The 21102-nt window shown below is 45.7% G+C and overlaps 1 protein-coding gene across 2 annotated transcripts in view; it reads right to left on the bottom strand.

The window, feature by feature from the left end:
• The window catches only part of ACACB (acetyl-CoA carboxylase beta), a 105648-nt gene that overhangs the window by 56545 nt on the left and 28001 nt on the right, over positions 1-21102 (bottom strand). For both annotated transcript variants that reach the window (XM_082417365.1, XM_082417366.1), the window contains 13 exons: positions 19140-19278; positions 16563-16672; positions 16267-16348; positions 14630-14728; positions 13522-13631; positions 13317-13427; positions 10169-10378; positions 9710-9880; positions 6921-7082; positions 4942-5105; positions 2111-2261; positions 1909-2012; positions 770-851 (listed from right to left, as the gene is read on the bottom strand). In XM_082417365.1, the coding sequence (XP_082273491.1) occupies positions 770-851; positions 1909-2012; positions 2111-2261; positions 4942-5105; positions 6921-7082; positions 9710-9880; positions 10169-10378; positions 13317-13427; positions 13522-13631; positions 14630-14728; positions 16267-16348; positions 16563-16672; positions 19140-19278 (1695 nt within the window). The remainder of the gene's footprint in view (positions 1-769; positions 852-1908; positions 2013-2110; positions 2262-4941; positions 5106-6920; positions 7083-9709; positions 9881-10168; positions 10379-13316; positions 13428-13521; positions 13632-14629; positions 14729-16266; positions 16349-16562; positions 16673-19139; positions 19279-21102) is intronic.

Genomic DNA, 21102 nt, shown 5'->3' with positions numbered 1-21102 from the left:
ACGCTGGACAAAGCCAGTCTCACAGCCCTGGGAAATGCACCCACATGCTCTGCTCTTGAGCAATGGTCCGGCTCACACTTTGTAAGGGGTTGAATTATGTCCCCCCAAATTCATGTCCTCCCTGGAACCTCAGCTTGTGACCTTAATGGAAATAGGGTCTTTGCAGATGTAGTTAGTTAAGGAGGGGTTGTGCTGGATTAGGCTGAACCCTAAATCCAGTCTGACTGGTGTTCTTGTAAGAGAAGAGACCCAGAGAGACAGGCACAGAAGGATGAGGATGTGAAGACAGACAGACAGACACAGACACACTCAGAGAAGGTGGCCGTACAAAGCCAGAGACTGGTAGAGACTGGAGTGACAACCTACAAGCTAAGGAACACCACGGACTGCCCACAACTACCAGAAGCTAGGAATGCATGCTCCCTGGGAGCCTTCAAAGAGACTATGGCCCAGCCAACACCTTGATTTTGGACTTCTGGCCTCCAGAACTGAGAGACTATAAATTTCTGTTGTTTGAAGTGACACCAGTTTATGGGACTTCATTATGGCAGCCACGGGAAACCAATACACGCTCTAACGTGCCTCGTGTGCGTGGCTCAAGCCTACGGGTTCTGGAATCCAAAGACCTTAGATTTCAAGGTCACGGGACTGCACGGGGAGTCCTGGGACCAAGCATGAGAAAATCCACTGCAGGGATGGCCCACCGCAGAAATAAAACTCCCTTGAGCCACCAGAGTGTGGGAGACATCTAAGAAACAGGGACCTTTACCTTAAGGATGTACTTAACGCCTCCGTAGATTAATTCTACATCCACAATGTTCAGCAGAGAGTCTGCAGGGAGGACCTGGCCCCTGAGAGAAAAGACAGACCTGTGGTCAGTTTGGGAGTGACCAAGAACTCCGCAGCCATCCATCCCCTGGATATGAAAAACCACCCACTCTTTGCCTCTTCTAACTATCAACACACCTGATTGATAAAAGGCAAGGAATGGAGAGTCCCAAAGAACCTGACATCCCTTAGAACTTAAGGAAACTGCTCTTGCTACGGGATGTGACATTTCAAAAAGGCTCTCTAAGAAGCAATAACCATATTGCTTCTTCTTGAAAAAATTCCTTACGTGGGAATTCTGCCACCTGCTTATGAAGGAAACGAATGCACGGATTGTGATTCTATTACCATTCAAAAGCGTATTATCCAAGCACTAAGAACTTTCGCCCTTCTAGTTCCCTTTCAGTAGTTTCCTTTGCCTACCACAGTGGTTTTCAATGCGGGGTGGGAGGGTAGGGTTTGCCTCTACCCCGAGGACATCTGGCAATATCTGGAGACATACTTGATGGTCCTGACTTCCAGAGGGAGAGGGGATGCAATGGATGGGACCAGGGACGCTGCTAACTTCCTACCCTGTCCCACAGGACAGCCCTCACCACAAAAGATGACCCAGCCCAAAATGTCAGCGGTGCTGAGGTTGGGAAACCCTGGTCTATCCTAAGAGGGAGCTCCTGGCCACTTCCACAGGGTCCATTTCACTGGTCACCTGATTCAGGTGAGGGTATGGGAAAGAACCATTTGTAGAGGCGACCTATAACCCGCTTTGCTTCTCAAATCCACCTCCTCCTCTCTGAGCTCCTGAGTGTTACGACGTACCTTGCACAGGTCAGCACGAATAAGCGCACTGCTGTCTATAGGATGATGGCTGCCTTGGCCTTGAGTATCCCTCCCCTCCCGCCCCCTACCCCAACCTCTTCTAGGGCAGTCCAGGTTTATCCAAGGAATTCTACAGAGGCAAGCACGTAGGAGAGGTTCACTAATTGCTTGGTGATGGATTTACACCCAAATAAAGCATGTTTCTGCCTTACTTGCCACCAACACGTATCCCAAGAGGGGAAAGGAAGTACCCATGGGCCCCACCTTTCCAGCGAGTGTAAGAAATCCGTCATGCAGGTCCTGAACATCGAGTCGGCCACGTTCAAGGCTCCGCACACCACCCCGAGCATGATATCCGGCTTCTCGGCCTGGGAGAGACTCTGCATGTCAGTATCCACAGTGACCAAAGCCACGGGGAGCCAGGAGGGCTCCAGGACCCCCAGGGGAGACACGTGCAGCTCCCCACCTGCACTTTCTCGGCGATGAGATTATCCAACCAGCTGGTGTCAATGTCGTTGTTCTGGAAGCTCTCCGTCTCCAGGAGGTTGGTGAGATATTCCACGGTGGTCCTGAAGTCGCCCCGGATGGACAGTTCCTTCAAAGCCACCACCATGTTCCTTGAGGGGAAGGCACACGGATTGTTTTCCCAATTAACGTATGCGCCGTCAGAGTTCTGGAGTGGTTTCCAGTGAGTCAGAACCGCACAGAAGTTTAGGGAGGGCCCTGAGTCAGACGGCTTGGGGCAATGTCAGCTCCAGCATTGACTGGTACAGCAAATCTTGGGCCAGTGACTTAACTGCCTGGGCCTCAGTTTCCTCATCTGGAAGATGGGGGAATAACCTTGCCTTCACACAGATGCTTGGGGATTAAAATGAGACAGTCTGTATAAAGCACATGGTCACTGATCAGTAAACCTTAGCTGCTATGATTTATTACAGTGATTATAATTGTTATTAACCATGCCAGTTGCTCTGACTCCCTCCCCCGCTGGACCTATCAAAATCCCCCAGTGTCCCAAGAATGAGCCGCTCTTTACCTGTCCACACAGCTGTCCGGTGTGCCTGGGGTGCACGAGTAGGTGGCCAACACCGGTGCCCCCCTCTGGGCATGGCGGTCACCAGCCCACACGTGCTTGGCCGTAACCACCTCCCGTTTCCCAGAGGGGCTGCCTCCCCCCAAACAGGGTGTCCAGTCCAAAGGGCAGAAACCTCCACTCTCCATGAAATCATAGGGAGAGTGTTTTGGGGAAAGGCACCAGAGGAAGAAGGGGCATAAGAACACTTCGTGGGAGAGGAGAGCTTTCACACCAGTTACGATGCTCCCGCGTTCTGTCAGCAGGTGTGACAAAGGGGCCACGAGACCCCAGCGGGAGGGTGAGAAAATGAAGACGCAGTGAGGTTAAATGAGGGTGTCAAATAGGCTACTGCAAGTTGGGTGTGGGACCTGAACCTGCATCTACAGGCTGAGCCACTGGATTCAAAGGTGACCAACTTGTCCCGTGTGGCTCAGGACTTTCCCAGTTTTAGCACTGAGAAGTCCCACATCGCAGGAAACACTCAGTCCTGGGAAGACAGGGACAGTTGATCCCCCTCTTGCACACTGACAGCAATAAGAGCTGGAATTTTTCCTTCCTATTCTGCTGAAGTGATTACTGGCCACTCACAGTGTGGGACAAGCCACAGGTCACTTCACTCGGAGACAGCTGGGCTGGCTGACCACCATCCCACCTTTTATTAATCCTTATTTGCTCCAAGCGTCTCAATTTCTCACTGGTTAAGATGAATTACTCAAAGCTGGCAAAGAAACTCTCTCCCTCAAAAGCACCAAACTCCATTTAATTCATGGCTAAGCGCCCCAGGCCAGACAGATTTAAATGCTTTTCAAATGAAATGTCTTAGGGATTTTTCACTCTAAAAGACACCTCCACAAGAATGTTTAATTTTACAAACTGAACTGGTGTTTACCTTTTTGTTCCCAGGTCAAGGCAGGAGAAATGTTAAGATGCGGGGGTTTTGACTGCTAATTTTTAGGGAAATGCAAATCAAAACTACAGTGAGGTACCACCTCACACTGGTCAGAATGGCCATCATTAAAAAGTCTACAAATAACAAATGCTAGAGAGGGTGTGGAGAAAAGGGAAACCCTCCTACACTGTTGGTGGGAATGTAAGTTGGTGCAGCTACTGTGGAAAACAGTATGGAGGTTCCTCAGAAAACTAAAAATAAAATTACCATATGATCTAGCAATCCCACTCCCGGGCATATATCTGGATAAAACTCTAATTTAAAAAGATACATGCACCACTATGTTCATAGCAGCACTATTCACAGTAGCCAAGACATGAAAGCAACCTAAATGTCCATTGACGGATGAATGGATAAAGAAGATGAGGTAAATATACACAATGGAACAGTACTCAGCCATAAAAAAGAATGAAACAATGCCATCTGCAGCAACATGCATGTAACTAGAGATTATCATACTAAGTGAAGTAAATCAGAAAGAGAAAGACAAATACCATATGGTATCAGTTATATGTGGAATCTAAAATATGACACAAATGAACCTATCTATGAAACAGAAACAGGATCACAGACATAGAGAACAAACTGGTGGTTCCCAAGGGGGAGGGAGTTGGGGGAGGATGGAGTGGGAGGTTGGGATTAGCAGATGTAAGCTTTTAAATACAGAATGGATACACACCGAGGTCCTAGTGTATAGCACAGAGAACTATATTCAATGTCCTATGATAAACCATAATGGAAAAGAATGTTAAAAAAAAGAATGTATGTATAGGTATAACTGAATCACTTTGCTATACCGCAGTAATTAACACGACATTATAAATCAACTATACTTCAACAATTAAAAAAAAGATGTGGAGGTTTTGGAATTTGTAAGCTTCTTTGTCAATGTAGGTTCCTCCAGGAACCACTTATGAGGTTTAAATTTAAAAGAATCCCCAGCCCCATCCCAACCAGCACCACCTTTTTAAAAAAGGCTATATAGTACTCAGCACCTTTTAAACTTTTAAAATCACCTTGAACATTCTTTGGATCTCCTTCAAGATCGACCTGTAATAAGCTCAAGACCAATGACCTTGGTGAACTGATTTCACGTATGTCATGGATCTCAAGTACGGGAAGAGGATGGACTGGGTTCTCGGACTTCAGCATAGGGTATTTAAAATAGGGTCTGCTCATCGTCTCCTAAAGTGCTGCTGCATCTGAAGCAGCACGCTAATTTTTAGTTTCTCAAAGGGAGGGAGGGAAGGAAGGGAGGGAGGGAGATACTGACGAAATGGCCTCTTCCCGGTTCTCTCCCCAGGAGAAGCAGTGCCCAAACTGGGAATCGGCAAATTCATGTAAGCCTCCAGTGGCAGCCACGCTGAAATAACCCCACACGTTCTTGCTGCTGCGGAAATTCAACTCCTGGACCGTTCCAGAGCTCGGCTTAAACCCCTGGAGCCCAGACAGAAAAAGCAAAATGGAAGAAATCATTACTCCAGATATATTTTCACCAGAATTAAATCCTAGGAAAACCCAAGAGCCCCCACCCCCACACACCCAAGAGCTTAGCGTGATGAATAAAACACTGATACTTCTCACTAGGGGTGCAGGTGTTTCCAGGTGAGCACGTCAATGTGTGTCATTTTTACTTAAAAAAAAAAAAAAGTCAAAAAACCACCACCAAGTTGGGACCGGTGATCACTGATGGAGCTGAGTGAAGGTACATACTGATTTTAAATGTTTGCCATTGTTGACATAAAAAGTGTAAATAAAAGAGGAGTTGGCGGGATTTCCCTGGTGGTCCAGTGGTTAAGACTCCATGCTTCCACTGCAGGGGCCACGGGTTCAATCCCACATGCTGTGCAGCGCAGCCAAAAAAAAAAAAAAAAAAAGAGGAGTTGGATTTCCAATTCCAGATTATGAAAATTTCAGCAGGTAAGGAAATCCAGTGTTAGCCCTTGCTGATGCTAACACACACATAATTCCCTTTGCGGGGATGACACAACCCCCTCTGAGTATAATTGTGGTACAGGGGGGTGGGTTGGATCCTCTTGCTGGGATTAGAACTCTTGAAGCTTGTGATGGAGGCATTCGTTTTGGCAGACATGCCTCGAGGCAAGAGATGGAAAGTTCCAGGTGCCTGGGCTATTTCTACACGTGATCCTCCATCCTCCCAGGCACCTGTGAACAAGGCATCAACCCTCTGAAAATTTCCCGTTTTGCTTGTCCACCATCAGAACTGACTGTTCGCCTGTAGCCAAAGATCCCAAACTAATACAGTCACCATAGTTTAAAATTCTTCCATTAAAAAGGTGGGGGTGGGGTGGGAGGACTTCCCTGGTGGTGCAGTGGTTAAGAATCCGCCTGCCAATGCAGGGGACACGGGTTCGAGCCCTGGTCCGGGAAGATCCCACATGCCTCAGAGCAACTAAGCCCGTGAGCCACAACTACTGAGCCTGCGCTCTAGAGCCCACGTGCCACAACTACTGAAGCCCGCGAGCCTAGAGCCCGTGCTCTGCAACAAGAGAAGCCACCGCAATGAGAAGCCCGCGCACCGCAATGAAGAGTAGCCCCTGCTCTCCACAACTAGAGGAAGCCCGGGCACAGCAACGAAGACCCAATGCAGCCAAAAATAAATAAATAAATTTATTTACAAAAAAAAAAAGGTGAGAGGTTAAAAAAAAAACCCAAACCTCTCTTCTCCCAAATTTCTTAAATGTAGTTATTAAACAACAAAATTGTGGTAGGTTATGGAGATTATCTGACAATCAACTGTCAGTAAGCATGTAAACTTGATAGATGCCAGCTGGTTGGTATCTTAAGGCACAAGTAAGAACAAGTCACATAGGGACTCCTTAGAATGAACCAGATTGTATGTTGCAGCAAAAAGTTCATGGGGCCACAAATCCAAGGACCTGTGCTCTATACCTGGCTGTCCCAAAGATGGACGTGGTCTGTATAGTCCACCAGTGGGGCTTGGCCATGGCCTCAGCAAGTCCCGGGCGTGAAGGTGGTCACCCCAACCTCTCCAGCTGTAATGTGGGGTCACAATGCCCAGTGGCAGGGCTGTCATGTAACTGACATATGAAGGCATCTGCCCGGTACCTGGGACACATCACATGTGGATAAACCGTGACATGTCCCTTCCCGCATCCCAGCGTCCTCGCCTGTAAACTGTGAACCTGGGTGTCTCAACAGGCTAAGGTTCGGGGTCTGCCACACGCTGGGAGGTCGGAGATGGTGGAAACTCAGGGCCCTCAGACTTGCCTCGTCTGGGTTTTCGCTGGTGATTCTGGCCGCAATGACGTGGCCTCGGGCGATGGGAGGGTTGGAAGGGGTCTCAAAAGAAATGGGCGTCACCCCCCATGGGGACTCTCCATACAGAAGCCGGATATCCTTCAGCCGGTGCAGAGGCACGCCCATGGCGATCTGAAATCAAGAAATCCATCCCAAAAGAGGGTCAGTGCCCAAACGCGGAGGCCAGTGCTAGAGGCGATGGAGGTGGGCGGGGGTGGGTGAATGATTTCGGATATACTGAGCTCCTCCTGTGCCCACCAGACCGGGCGACACGGTGGCAGGAGAGGCACGGAGAGAGAAAGACAGATGGCTTGACCCTGCCCCCAAGGAGTGAACTGTGTTGCTGGGAAAAGAAGCGACAGTCACAGAACAATATCGCGAGCATCAAATAAAAGTTACAGATCCTTAGTGCTGTGGAAGGGGTGGGGGAATGGTGTCCAGCTGCAGAGTCAAAGAAGGTTTTGTGAAGGACACAGGGAAAGCTGGGCTGGAGGACCAAGTGAAAAACAGACAGTGACGGACACCAGGTGAACCAAAAGATCAAACTGAATCTGCTGGGTCTTTGGATGTGACACACTAAAAGGGACCCAGTGGTACCTGTGTAATATCCTGCCAAAGTGTTTAAGTGACTTCCAGCAGGAAGAAATGACCAGGCAAATCCAAATGGAGGGACATTCTGCCTGAACACTTCACAAATGTCAACATCCAGGACAAAAAAATAAGACTGGGGAAAGGTTCCAGATTAAAGAGATTAGGAGACATGAAAATGGAAAGGGCTGTATGGGTCCTGGATTGGCTCCTGGACTTGAAAAACAAAGGACAGCAACAAATTATTGGGACAACAGGGAAAACTTTCCTGTGGACAGTAAGTAACAGATAGGTAAGTGGAGGGTGTCAAAGCTCTGTTTCTGGAGTGGGGCGATTCTACCGCGGTATTATTCCCGGGAGGTTCTTATCCGAAAGATTTAGAGGCAAAGTGGCATGAAGTTCAAGCCAAAACATCTCTCAAAAAGTTGAGCCAAGAAAAAACAAAAAATTATACAAAAACACAAATAGAGAGAGAGGAAGCAAATGTGGTCAGATGCTAACAAGTGGTGGACCGAGGTGCAGGGTAGGGGTGTTAATTGTATTATTTTTGCAACTTTTCTGAAATTTTTCAAACTGAAAAAAATAAGCAAAATAAAAAACGGAATAAAAACTCTGGGAGGATTTTTAAGACATTAAAGTTAAGTTCTAATCAAATCAAAGTAAAAACTAATTAAATTAAATTTTCAGTTAATTAAATTTAATCAAAATTTAAATTTTTAAAAATTTAAAAGAAATTTTCAAGAAAGAAAGAAAGGGAGGAAGGAAGGAGATATTAATAAAAAAATTAAAGAGTTTCTATTAATGCAAGAGTTCCTAACTCTGGGTGACATGTTCTTAGCAGGGGTGAGCCCAAGAGGGCAAACATTTGTTCTTGGGGGTGAAAATAATCTTACTCTTTCTATGTACAGGCAGACCTTGGCGATATTGGGGGTTCAATTCCGACTACCACAATAAAGCGAGTATTGCAATAAAGCAAGTCACACAAATTTTTTGGATTCCCAGCACATATAAAAATTCCATTTACACTATACTGTAGTCTATTAAGTGTGCAATAGCAGTATGTCTGAAAGAACAATGTGCGTACCTTAAATAAAAAATACTTTATTGCTAAAAAATGCTAATCATCACCTGAGCCTTCAGAGAGTCTTAATCTTTTTGCTAGTGGAGGGTTTGAAACATTGCAAGAATTAGCAAAATGTGACACAGACACGAAACAAGCAAATGCTGTTGGAAAAATGGCACCATTATAACTTGCTCGACACAGGTTGCCACAAACCTTCAATTTGTAAAAAACAAAAAAACAAACAAAAAATGCACTAAAGCAAAGTGCAATAAAACAAGGTATGCCTGTATAACGCACAGCTATATCTACAGTATCCAAACCGATATACAGTATATCTGTGATATTAACATTTCATAGGGGAGAAATTAGGGGCGGAAATGTCTAAAAGGGCTCCATGAGGAGGCTGTAATGAAAAAAAAAAGGTCTACGCACAGACCTACTAGAGAATGGACTTGAGGATATGGGGAGGGGGTGGGGTGAGATGTGACAGGGTAAGAGAGTGTCATGGACATATATACACTACCAAATGTAAAATAGATAGCTAGTGGGAAGCAGCCACATAGCACAGGGAGATCAGCTCGGTGCTTTGTGACCACCTAGAGGGGTGGGATGGGGAGGGTGGGAGGGAGGGAGATGCAAGAGGGAAGAGATATGGGAACATATTGTATGTGTATAACTGATTCACTTTGTTATAAAGCAGAAGCTAACACACCATTGTAAGGCAATTATACTTCAATAAAGATGTTAAAAAAAATAAAAAAATAAAAATAAAAATAAAAAGTATAAAGTCTTTTCATCCGAAAAAAAAAAAAAAAAAAGAAAGAAAAAAAGGTCTATGAACGGGTACTGGGGAGGTCTACAAATGCCCCCAAATTATATAAAATAGATTTTTCCAGGGTGAAGGTCCACGGCTTTTGCCAGTTTCTCCAAGGGCTATATGGCCAGATGAAGGTGACAAACCACTGCATGGTTCTCCGTGCTCCCCACACATTAAAACAGTCACTCCCCAGGACACCAGCCAAGAGACGAGCAGGGAGGTCTAATCTGAGCAGGACAGGGGACCCCCACTCTGGGCAGAAGCCCCAGGGCTCGGAGCCCGTTTCCTTGCCTGGAGCTGGGCGGCCGGCAGGTTGACATCGGCGATCATTTCCGTGCAGGGATGCTCCACCTGCAGGCGGGGATTCAGCTCCAAGAAGTGGAAGCTGCCATCCTGGCTGTAGAGGTATTCAACGGTCCCCGTGCTCACGTAGCCCACGGTCTTGGCCAGGCGCACGGCACACTGCAGAGAGACGGAGGTGGGCGAGGGGCTTCCAGTGGTTGTCTCGGGGAAAACGTACTAGCTCCCTCACCAAAGGCAGGCTGAGGACCTGCTGTGTGTAAACTACCTTGGGACCTCCGAGATCGTACTCCGGTAACCCCGTGTGAGGCTGAAATCATCTCCACGATGGGTCCCCCACCGCCGCTTGGTCTCTTCTTGGACACCCACCCCACTCTGGCAACTTGGACTGTTGAGAGCTCTTGATGGTTCTGAGCTGAGATACCTCCCCCCGAACTCCCCAGAGCCCACCTGCTCCATGATCTCGAACACGGCCGGCGCGGCAATGGTGGCCGGCGCCTCCTCTATGATCTTCTGATGCCTCCGCTGGATGGAACAGTCGCGCCCAAACAGGGACACGGCGTTCCCATACTGGTCAGCGAGGAGCTGGACCTCCAGGTGATGGGCGTGCTGGGCCAGCTTCATGAGAAAGACTGGGGAGCCGGGGATCTCGCTCTGCACCTGGGGGGACGGCAGGGTGGCTGGCTCTTCCCTGGGGAAGCAGGGCTGGGGCAGGAAGTTCTCCAAAGAGGGCGCGAAACGATGGCAGGGATGCCCTTGGTTTTGCCGATCTTTTAGTTTTACCTCTCTCAAAGACATTACATTCTCGTGGTTTTTAAGTCAAATATGATGAAAATACATAATGCAGAAACTGAAATTCTCCTGCAACACCATCTCCTAAGGATAATATGCTGTTAAGAGTCGGGTACAAATTGGTTTTCTTCTATGCGTACAGAGAAAATGTTTCTTGAAACAAAAATAGAACCAAAACACACTACTCTGTAGGCTTCTCTTCCTCCCACTTAATTCACTCTCTCAGCCAGCTCTCCTCAGTGGAACCTACAGACCGACTTACTCTATACTTTTAATGTCTGAAAGGCATTGTCTCATAGGCATGTTGTCCAGAGACTCTTAAAAATGAAGTAAAAATAAGTGTTCACATGGAATTATTTCTAAGACAAATTCTTTGTAAAAGCAAGTTGCAATAACACATGGGATGATCCCACCTATGTGAAAAATAATAAAACAGAATTATATGAAGGTCTATGTAAAAGTCTATACCACAGTAAAAGTACTGGAAAGAAACCCAGTGGCTAACAGGGGTTACATCTGAGAAGGGGCGAGGGGTTGAGAGGTGTTGTTGCGAAAGGGACCTTTCCTTTTTTATTCGTAACGTATGACTGAATTGCCTGAGTGTTGACACTGAGAACATTTTCATATTGCACTCATGTAACTAAAAAAAGCAAGCTTGGGGGAGGCTCTGCATGCGTTTGGGGAACAGGGGGTGTATGGGAACTCTGTCCTTTCCACTTAATTTTGCTGTGAATTAAAAACTACCCTAAAGAGTAAAGGCTGTTTTTTGAAAAAGAAAGAAAAAAGCTTTAAAATCTGTACAACCCCTAAATGCAAGGTAGGATCCAGGACTGGATCCTGAAACAGAAAGGGGATATTAGTGGGGAGAAGTGGGGTGATCCAAATCAAGTCTGGAGTTCACTTAATAGACATGGATTAATGAAATTAATCTCTTAGTTGTGACAGTCATGGTACTGTTACAAAAGATGTTAACAATAGGGGAAAGGAGGTGAAAGGTAGACGGGGACTCTGTACTGCTGTAGCAACTTTCCCAAAAATATAAATTCTTCCCCCCAAAATACTCCCAAACCAATACATCCCAATAGGGGCATGTGGTAGTGAAACCACTACTTTATATAATACTCACACACGGCCCACAGCTGTATAATCGGTAAACCTTTTGAGAACGCAATTTACTGGTATGTATTTGTCAGTGCGTGTAAAGTACATACTATTTGACTAAATCCCTCTTCCCCCACGGTCTTTACCCAAGAACATAATTCAGAAGAGGAAAAAAAAAGCTAAATATTATTTATAGTATTAAATACCATATTATATTATAGTGGCACTGTGTATAATAATGAAAATGGAAGCAAGCTTAACATTTCACGAAAAAGCAAAGGTTTGATAAATAAGACAATGGCCACATAGGGAATACTGTGCAATCATCAAAATAACCATAAGGACTGGACAGGGTAAAACTGTTTATGATCCACAATTTGAAATTTTTTAAACGTAGAACAAAATATTGTGTAGGCCAAATACAACTCCTTAAAATATACATGTAAATATTTTGTAATAACCTATAATAGGAAAGAATGTGAAAAAGAAGAGGTATATATGTATAACTGAATCACTTCGCTGTACACCTGAAACATCGTAAATCACTATACTTCAATAAAAAAATAAAAATTTAAAAAATAAAATAAATTAAATATATATGTGAGCAAGGTCTACAAGAAAACCTAGAAATATTAAAATAGTTGGGTTAAGAACAGGAAGATTACCAGTATGAATTTTTATAAACATTGCCAACAATGGGTATAACGGGTTTTTCTTTAATCTATAGTTAGGTGACATTTTAAAAAAATTTTTAATTGAAGTATAGTTGATTTACTATATCATGTACGTTTCAACTGTACAGCACAGCAATTCAGTGTTTTTTGTTTTTTTTATTTTATTTTTGGCTGCGTTGGGTCTTCGTTGCTGCATACAGGTTTTCTCTAGCTGCGGTGAGCGGGGGTTACTTGTTGTTGCGGTGTGTGGGCTTCTCATTGTGGTGGCTCCTCTTGTTGCGGAGCATGGGCTCTAGAGCGCAGGCTCAGTAGTTGTGGCGCACAGGCTTAGTTGCTCCGCGGCATGTGGGATCTTCCCGGACCAGGGCTTGAACCCGTGTCCCCTGCATTGGCAGGTGGATTCTTAACCACTGTGCCACCAGAGAAGCCCAATTCAGTTTTATATATACATTTTTTTCTTTCAGATTCTTTTCCCTTATAGGTTATTACATAATATTAAGTATAGTTCCCATGCTATACAGTAGGCCCTTGTTCGTTATCTATTTTATACGTAGTAGTGTGTGTATGTTAATCGCAGGCTCCTAATTTATCCCTTCCCCTACCCCCTGGGCATAATGTTTTAAAAGTGGAAATCCAGCTACAAATAAGTAAATATACAATTCGTTCGGACAATAAAAATCAATTGTCTAGAAATGTTAAAAATATTGAAACTGCTAAAATGTACAAAATATCCCATCTCTCAATAGACAAATATAGACACAAGCAGATACCTCTGAAATCCTTTAGAGACACACTGATTCATAGAATCAAACATCTTATGGAAATAGTGTACAGATCAACAAAAACCTTGGACTTCTGTGAGTAAAAATGTATGCATTTGTTTTACAACACAACACAGCAATATTGCAGCTCCTGCAAGTGTCCTCTTGATTGTGACACAACAATGTTAGTGGAAAGAATCTGGTGGCCACCAACTGAATAAACACAATTCCCAAAGACACATGGAAAAATATGCAGCGCGAACTGCTCACTTGTCTGAAAAGTATTGGGAAGTCCTCAGCAGTCTCTGCCTTCCGGATGCCTTTCCCTCCACCGCCTTCAGAAGCTTTGATCATCAAGGGAAAACCAATTTTTTCTGCTGCCTGGGGGCAAAGGACAAACAGACCACTTTAGAGGTTTCCGCTGCTACCAGGATGTTGAGAGGGTTCTGGCACCTGACCCCCCAGGAGCGTTTACCTCCAAGCCCTCATCGACATCTTTCACGCAACCATCGTTGTAAATGTACTCTGGGACGCTGATCCTTTGCCCCGGCTGCAGACTATCTTCTGCCCACTCCACCGTCAGACCTGGAGGGTCACAAAGAAAACTGAATCTTCCCCAAAAGAGCATAGACATGACACAGAAACACAGGGCCTCTTCCCACCAAAGCCACTCTAGACCTGGCCTCTGGACCAGCAGAATTCAGACACAGCCCTTCAGCTTCCTGCAGTGGATTTTAATTTCCTTAAGGACTGATTCAACCCTGAATGGGAAACCAAGCTTAAGAAAATTCAGACTTGAGTCTACCAAGAACAGCCATATTAACCTGAATCCAAAAAATTCCCAACTCCAACTCTACCTTATGGAGTCATTCGTATGTGACTCATTACTTTCCAAAACCCTGTGAAGATTTAAAAAAAAAACAAAAACAGAAACAAACTTTTCATTCTAAATTTAAAATTCAATCTTTGGAGGAAAAAAATCAAACTGAATAAGAAACTCTTGAGACGTTTTTCCTGTTTATTTTTTTAATTTATCCTAGAAATTCCACTTTTAGGAATTTATCCTAAGGAAGTGATTAAAATGGACATAGAAAGTTAGGTACAGGACTATCAAAGCTTTCAATATTTTCAAAATTAGAAAAAAATTCATCGGAAACAACCTAAATGTATAACTATAGAGGATTGTTAAGTCAATTACGGTATGTCTGTATAATATAGTCCTATGCAGGCATTTTAAATGCTGTAAAATGTATTTACTGACATAGAAAGATTAGTGAGAAAAAACAAGTCACAAACTATTAAATGTAAGAGCTCTGGTTTTTTAAAGGATGTGCCTAGAAAAAAGGCTGGAACAATATAACAAATGATAAAAACCGGGTCAGTCGATTATAAAGGATTTCTATTTCTTTTTCTGTACTTCTCCTATTTTCTAAGTTGTCTACAATGAAATAGGACCACTTTCATGATCATTGAAAAAATTTTTAATGAAAGAATTAAAAAAGTATACTCCTGTCACCCCCTCTGCTCACATTAGCAAGATTGGGCCCAGGAGTTCCCCCGAAGTGAGGTTCAGGGTCGCTTACCGCTTCCGCTCCAGGGCAGCGTTGGGATCTGCAGCGTCTGGGCCACGATGGTGGAGGCGACCTTGTCTCCCAGTGCCCACATGGCCTCGCTGGGAGGGCCTGAGGGATTGGGGCAAAGGGGAAGGCAGACTCAAGTCAGCCACAAGGCCCTGGAAGCCGGGTGCCAACCAGGTACCCAAAGAAAAGTCCCCAAGTCCCAGCTTCCAAGGATTTAACATCAAGTTGGGGAAGAAAAAAATCTATTAGTCTGCTACTTTACCAGTCAACTTTCAATACATGTGGATTGTAAACGTGATTTACAACCAAAGCTCTGTGGCCTATACACAGTTCACTAGCAAAAAGCTAGACCAAGGGGGCAAGCCAGCACCTCAAAACACTAGACCATGCAAACTTTTTCTATAACGAGCCATAAGCAATACATAAATGGATGGGCAGGGCCATGTTTCAATAAAACTTTATTTACGGGATTTCCCTGGTGGTGCAGTGGTTAAGAATCTGCCTGCCAATGCAGGGGACACGGGTTTGAGCCCTGGGCCGGGAAGATCCCACATGCCATGGAGCAACTAAGCCCGTGCGCTACAACTACTGAGGTGCGCTCTGGAGCCCACGAGCCACAACTACTGAGCCCACGTGCCACAACTACTGAAGCCCACGTGCCTAGAGCCCGTGCTCCGCAACAAGAGAAGCTACGGCAACGAGAAGCCCGTGCACCGCAACGAAGAGTAGCCCCCTCTTGTCGTAACTATAGAAAGCCCGCGCGCAGCAACGAAGACCCAACGCAGCCAAAAATAAATAAATAAAATAAAATAAATTTATTTAAAAAAAACAAAAAACAAAACTTTATTTACAAAAGCAGGCAGCAGGCCAGCTTTGGCCTGGGCTGTAGTTGGCTGGCTCTGGGGCTGGACCATCAATCTCCAGAATTAAACATGAGAGATAACGAGAGTCCCATGTGACAGCCAATCAGAGGTCATGGACAAAGAACACATCAGCGAGCACAGGTCACCAGGCAGACCCTTAGGTGAATATCAGGTATTGACTTAGCACCAAGCTGCTTTATCTGCGAGTCTGGGTTGTGGGCCCAGAGATAAGGAGCAGCAATAGGGATTTATTGGGGACGGTAAATGATTCCCATCACACGTAACAGAGAGTGTAACTGAGCAAAGTTTACAAATTTCAAATCCAAATCCTGAAACAAACAGATGCCACAGACAATAAGTATCATTTTACCTAATAAATAGTAGAGATGAGGGGCTCTGGTCCCAGGGGCTGAGGGCATTTCAAAGGTCTGAGAACAGCCCAAGAAAAGGTGTGGCCTTATCAGAAAGGTTTCCAATCCTAGTTAGAAATCTGAACATGACTGGTATCTCAGTACCAACAGGAACACCAGCAGAGGGTTCTGCTTGCCCGGCATTATTCTGCTCTGGTAACCATGGTAATGGCTCCTAGTTCCCTGGGCTGGCGGACCTATCCACATGACCTCCCACCCCTGGATTCATTTGCTCCTGACCATGAAAGTGTGATTTGGGAATATCAAACTGGTCCCCTCCTTACAGGGCTGTATTAAAGAGAATCTGACCCACCAAGCATCCCATCAACACCCCAATTCCCACACATCCGATGGAGGCACACTCTACCTAAGAAAGCAATCTCGTGCTTGTGCAGGAGCTCCGGAAGTTTGGGGTTTTCAGAAGCATGGCCCCAGCCAGCCCACACCGCCTGCAAACACAGAGAGGCATGAACAAAGGTCTTTCTTCAAGAACTCGCCTCCCATCACACCCCAGAAGCTCTTTGCTGGGTCACATCAGCCCTGGATTTCAGAGTCTCCTAGGACCCAGCTCCTCCATCCCTTCCAAACTGAGGAATCAGGTTGCTCCAGCGCTCAGGGCGTCACCCACGCCGTGGGTAGACTGGGGTGTCCCGTCTGACTTACCTGCACGGGGATCCTCTTGGCAATGTCCACAATCAGCTCCACGTTGGCATAATTGTTGTTGTTGGGCCCTCCTGGGACGGGGACGTACTGATCTGCCATCTTGATATACTCTGGGATTAAACAGGAGAGAAAAGAAAAGAAGGGCTGAGAGACTGAAGTCGAGGACAGGACATCTGCAGGATGCAACCACGCACCGCCACTGAAAGGATAACCATGAAGATTCTAGGGCAACGATGGACAAATGTATATGATAGTTCAATGAAAACTGAGTATGACTTTAATCATGTGAAAATATATGTGTATCTGGGGACTTCCCTGGCAGTCCAGTGGTTAAGACTCTGTGCTTCCAATGCAGGGGGTGTGGGTTCGATCCCTGGTCAGGGAGCTAAGATCCCACATGCCTCATGGCCAAAAAAACCAAAACATAAACAATAAAGACTTCAAAAGTGGTCCACATCAGAAAAAAAAGAAAACACATGGGTATCTGGACAGGCAACGAAAAAGAAGGAAACAAGCTATCAAGATAGTCGGATTAGAGGTGGGTTTTAAAAATTCTTTTTTTTTTTTTTTAATTTTTGGCCTTGCCACGCGGCTTGCAGGATCTCAGGTCCCCGACCAGGGACTGAACCCAGGCCACGGCAGTGAAAGCCTGGAATTCTAACCACTAGGCCACCAGGGAACTCCCTAAAAATTCTTATTTAAGGTTTATCTTAATATTGTTTAGCCATTAAACAATACAATGTTTGTTTTTAATCATGGTAAAAAAAAAAAACAACACATAACAAAATTTACCATCTTAATCACTTTTGAAGTGTACAGCGCCGTACTGTCAAGTATTCACATTGTTGTGAAACAGATCTCCAGAACTTTTTAATCTCACGCATCTCAAACTTGATACCCATAAAATGACAACTCCCCCTCCCCCTCCCCGAAGCCCCTGGCAACCACCATTCTACTTTCTGTCTCTAAGAATTTGACAACTCTAGGTGCCCCATATAAGTGGAATCATAGAGTATTTGACTGGCTTACTTCACTGAGCATAATGTCCTCAAGGTTCATCCCTGCTGTAACATGAGACAGGATTCCCTTCCTTTTCAAAGCTGAATACAATACAATGTTTAGATTTAAAAATATTCATGTTCTTTAAAACCAGAATCCCACTTCTAGAAATATGTTCTAAGAAAACACTCATCGACGAGGCCAAAGACTGATGTAAGAGGGTGTTCATGGGGCAGTGTTGTGAACTGTGAAAAGCTAGACTCAATCAAAAGTCAGGAGTTGGTACATCTGTACTATGAAATTTTCGAAGACCCTGAAAAGGAATGATGTCGAACTTTATGTGCAGACTTGGAAAGAAACTCGAGAGCCATGCTTCCTTCCGGCCCGCCTGCCTCTGATAGTTTATCCAACACGTGTTGGTGACTGGAGAGGTCCCAGAGATTATAAAGCGAGAAGTCAGACCATGACCCTCTCCTCGCTGAATTTTACTATCACGTTGGAGAAGATAAACAAGAGACAAACATGATAACTACAGACGGTGAGCAGCGCCAGGGCTCTCTGAGAGGGATGCCCAGGAGGACTATGAGACCCAAGTCGTGCGTGGAGGGGTGGAGACCTGCTGTACACTGTCAGCAGAACATCCAGAACATTCCAAGCCTCTGCAACAGGAAAGAGCGAGGCCAAAACTGATGAGGCCAGTGTGACTGGGGCCCAGGGATGGATGTCTAGAGGTGGGAGATGGGGGTTCAGGAGGCCAGCAGGGGCCAAGTCATGTGAGGCCTTAATTGGCCTGAGTGAGGTTCTGGAATTTTAGCCTGAGCACGATGGGAGACTCGACAGCCTAAGGCTGTGGACTCAGCCCTGGGTTTCAATCCCGCCTGCATCGCATACTGGTTGCATGACCCCGGGCAAGGGAGTTACACCCTCATGCCTCGATTATCTCATCTGTAAAATGGGGCTAACACAGAAACCTGTCCTCACTGTAGTGAGCAAAAAGGAGGCCACGTCTGTGCAGAGCAGAGCCGAGGGCCTGAACTCTGGGGAGGCTCGGGGGGGTGAGGTAGCTGGTGCCGGACACAGGAGGGGGCTGATGGGACCTGAGCTGTATTTTTAAAAGATCTGTTTGGCTGCTGTGTGCAGGGTCTGTAAAGGGATACAATTGTTCAGGGAAAAAAGCAAATTGTCCAATAGTTATTAACAGAATGATCAATGGTAATAGACATGGAGAGGTAAAGAAATAGAAAAATGAAGAAATGATTGAAAAACAGTACATACAAGTGCAAGAAGAAAACATACGGAGGAAGAAACACCAATCTACTGTAACGTTTCTCAAAGGTGAGATTTCCGCTTTGCATGTTAACCATTTGCATTTTTATAAGACATGGGTCACTCTTGTTGTCAGCAGAAATTTTAATTAAATAAAGAAAGGGGAAATAAATACGAGCTCAGGAGAGGTACCCTGCGATGCTGTTTGGGGTCCAGGATGGACTTGGCCCAGGTGGGGTGAAGGAGGTGAGGGCAGGTAAGGACGGGGGGACGTGGCAGAGGGGAAGAAAGTCAGGGCCCAAGTGTCAATACCTGCGTTGGCTTTGAGGTCCTCGGGGGTTACCAAGACTACAAACCGGATGGCCCGCTCATTTCGGAACATCTCATAGGCCCACCTGCGGATGGAGCGCATACATTTCACGGCGGCGATACCATTGTTGGCGATGAGCACCTGGACAGGGGAAATGAGGAAGGGGCCAGAGCTGCACATCTACCTGTGCTGGAGGCTGAGTGCTACCCCAGGGCTCATCTCACCTCTGTGAGCCTCCCATGGCACCTCTTTGTAGCTCTACGGCACTCAGCCCAGCACAGAGCAGGTACTTAAAGTCTGCTGGATGCATGAATGGATGATCCAATGGATGGATGGTTGAATGGATGATGGGAGGATGGATGATCAGATGGATGGATGAATGATTTTTGATTCCTCTGTTTGGCGCCATCATGATCATGTAACATTTTTTGAGCATTTAGTATGTACCAAGCTACAGTATAGTGTATTTTACCAGCAGCATTGCATTTCAACCTCACAACAGCCCTTTGAAAGAGGTTGTATTTTTATCACTATTTGGGGTTAAAGACATTAAAACCCAGAGGAGTTAAGGTACTTGCCCAAGATCAAACAGCTAGTAAGTGGCAGAGCTGGGACTCGTGAGCCCTCCACAGTATGACCTATGCTCTGAACTGTCCCCGGTGGCTGCTTCTGTATCCAGAAGGTTAAAGGTCCCAGATTTGGGAAGGAAGAAAGGCAGTGAGGCTGGCTGTCCCCAGCAACAGAGGGGTCCTAGTTTCAGTTCTCACTGTGTTGTGAACTTGCTGTGTGGCATTAGGCAGATCCCTTCCCACTCTGTGCTTCATCTTCATATGAGGAGCTCAGACTGGTAAACCTCCTGGTTTGGTCTCTATAAAACCAAGCTCTAGTTTTCTTGTTTAAAAAAAAAAAAAAATTAGGTGTATAGGTTCAAAGCTCCAACTTCTGTACAAGTCCATAATTTTAAGGTCCTTCCATCGCTGACTAATCTTCATGATGGCCCTGAAGGACAAGTCTCATTGGAGATTTGGGATGTGATCGCCTCTATTTTACAGAAGGGAATGCGAGCCCAGACATCACATCCCGCGAGTGGCCACCGTAGTTTCTGCGTTCCTTTTCCCCTTTCAAAAATGCCTCCCATGAGTGATGATAGAACAGCTGGGCTATGGCTTCCTCAACCTAATTATCAGAGCAAGGCTTGGGGGGGCGCGTGGGCGTGTGCATTTTCAGCCAGGGAGACTGGTGGCAGCCGGGTTGGGGAACCTATATGAGTCTCTGTGGCTCAATGCTGTACTTAGGATGCTGGGGTGAGGGCATGGGCTCTGGTTTCAAATTCCAGCTCCGCCGCTTATTAGCTGTGAGACCCGGGCAAGCCACTTCCCCTGTCTGGGCCTCAGTTTCCTCATCTGTAAAATAATACCCACTGACAATGCTGTGGGGATGGTTAAATGAGACACAACAATGTAAAGCAGTTAACAGGATGCCTGGCCCAGAGGAGACCCTCAATAAATGGTAGCTGCCGCCATTGTTGTTGTTGTTGTTGTTATTATTATTATTACCACCCTCAAATAAAATGGAAAAGAAAAAGGCCTTTCAGTCAAACTGACCTAGGTTCAAATCCTGACTTCAGCACTTACTACCTACGTGACTTTGGACAACCAATGTCAAATCCCTGAGTTCTAGCTTCTCCGTGAATACGACGGGAATGATCAAACGGCACGAGGTCAGGGCCTTTACCGGCTGGAACAGGAAACAATGTGAAAAGCCTTCACAAACCACCAATTTTAGCTGTTTCCTTCCGTCACTGTCATTCTAGTATCTGGGTCTGCTCTCCTATAAGAAGCTATACCCCTCGAGTGGGCAGGGCTGGGTTTTAGGCTGGGTTTTCCCCTCCTAGAAACCCAGAAAGCAGCCCCCTGCACAAAGGGTCTTTGCCTCCCCACCCTTCTCAGAGGCCCCAGTCTCCTC

This window comes from Balaenoptera physalus (genome assembly GCF_965194825.1).
Source record: "Balaenoptera physalus genome assembly, chromosome: 12".
Lineage (NCBI taxonomy): Eukaryota > Metazoa > Chordata > Mammalia > Artiodactyla > Balaenopteridae > Balaenoptera > Balaenoptera physalus.
The sequence above is the reverse complement of the archived record's forward strand: the minus strand, read 5'-3'. Positions and strand labels throughout refer to the sequence as shown.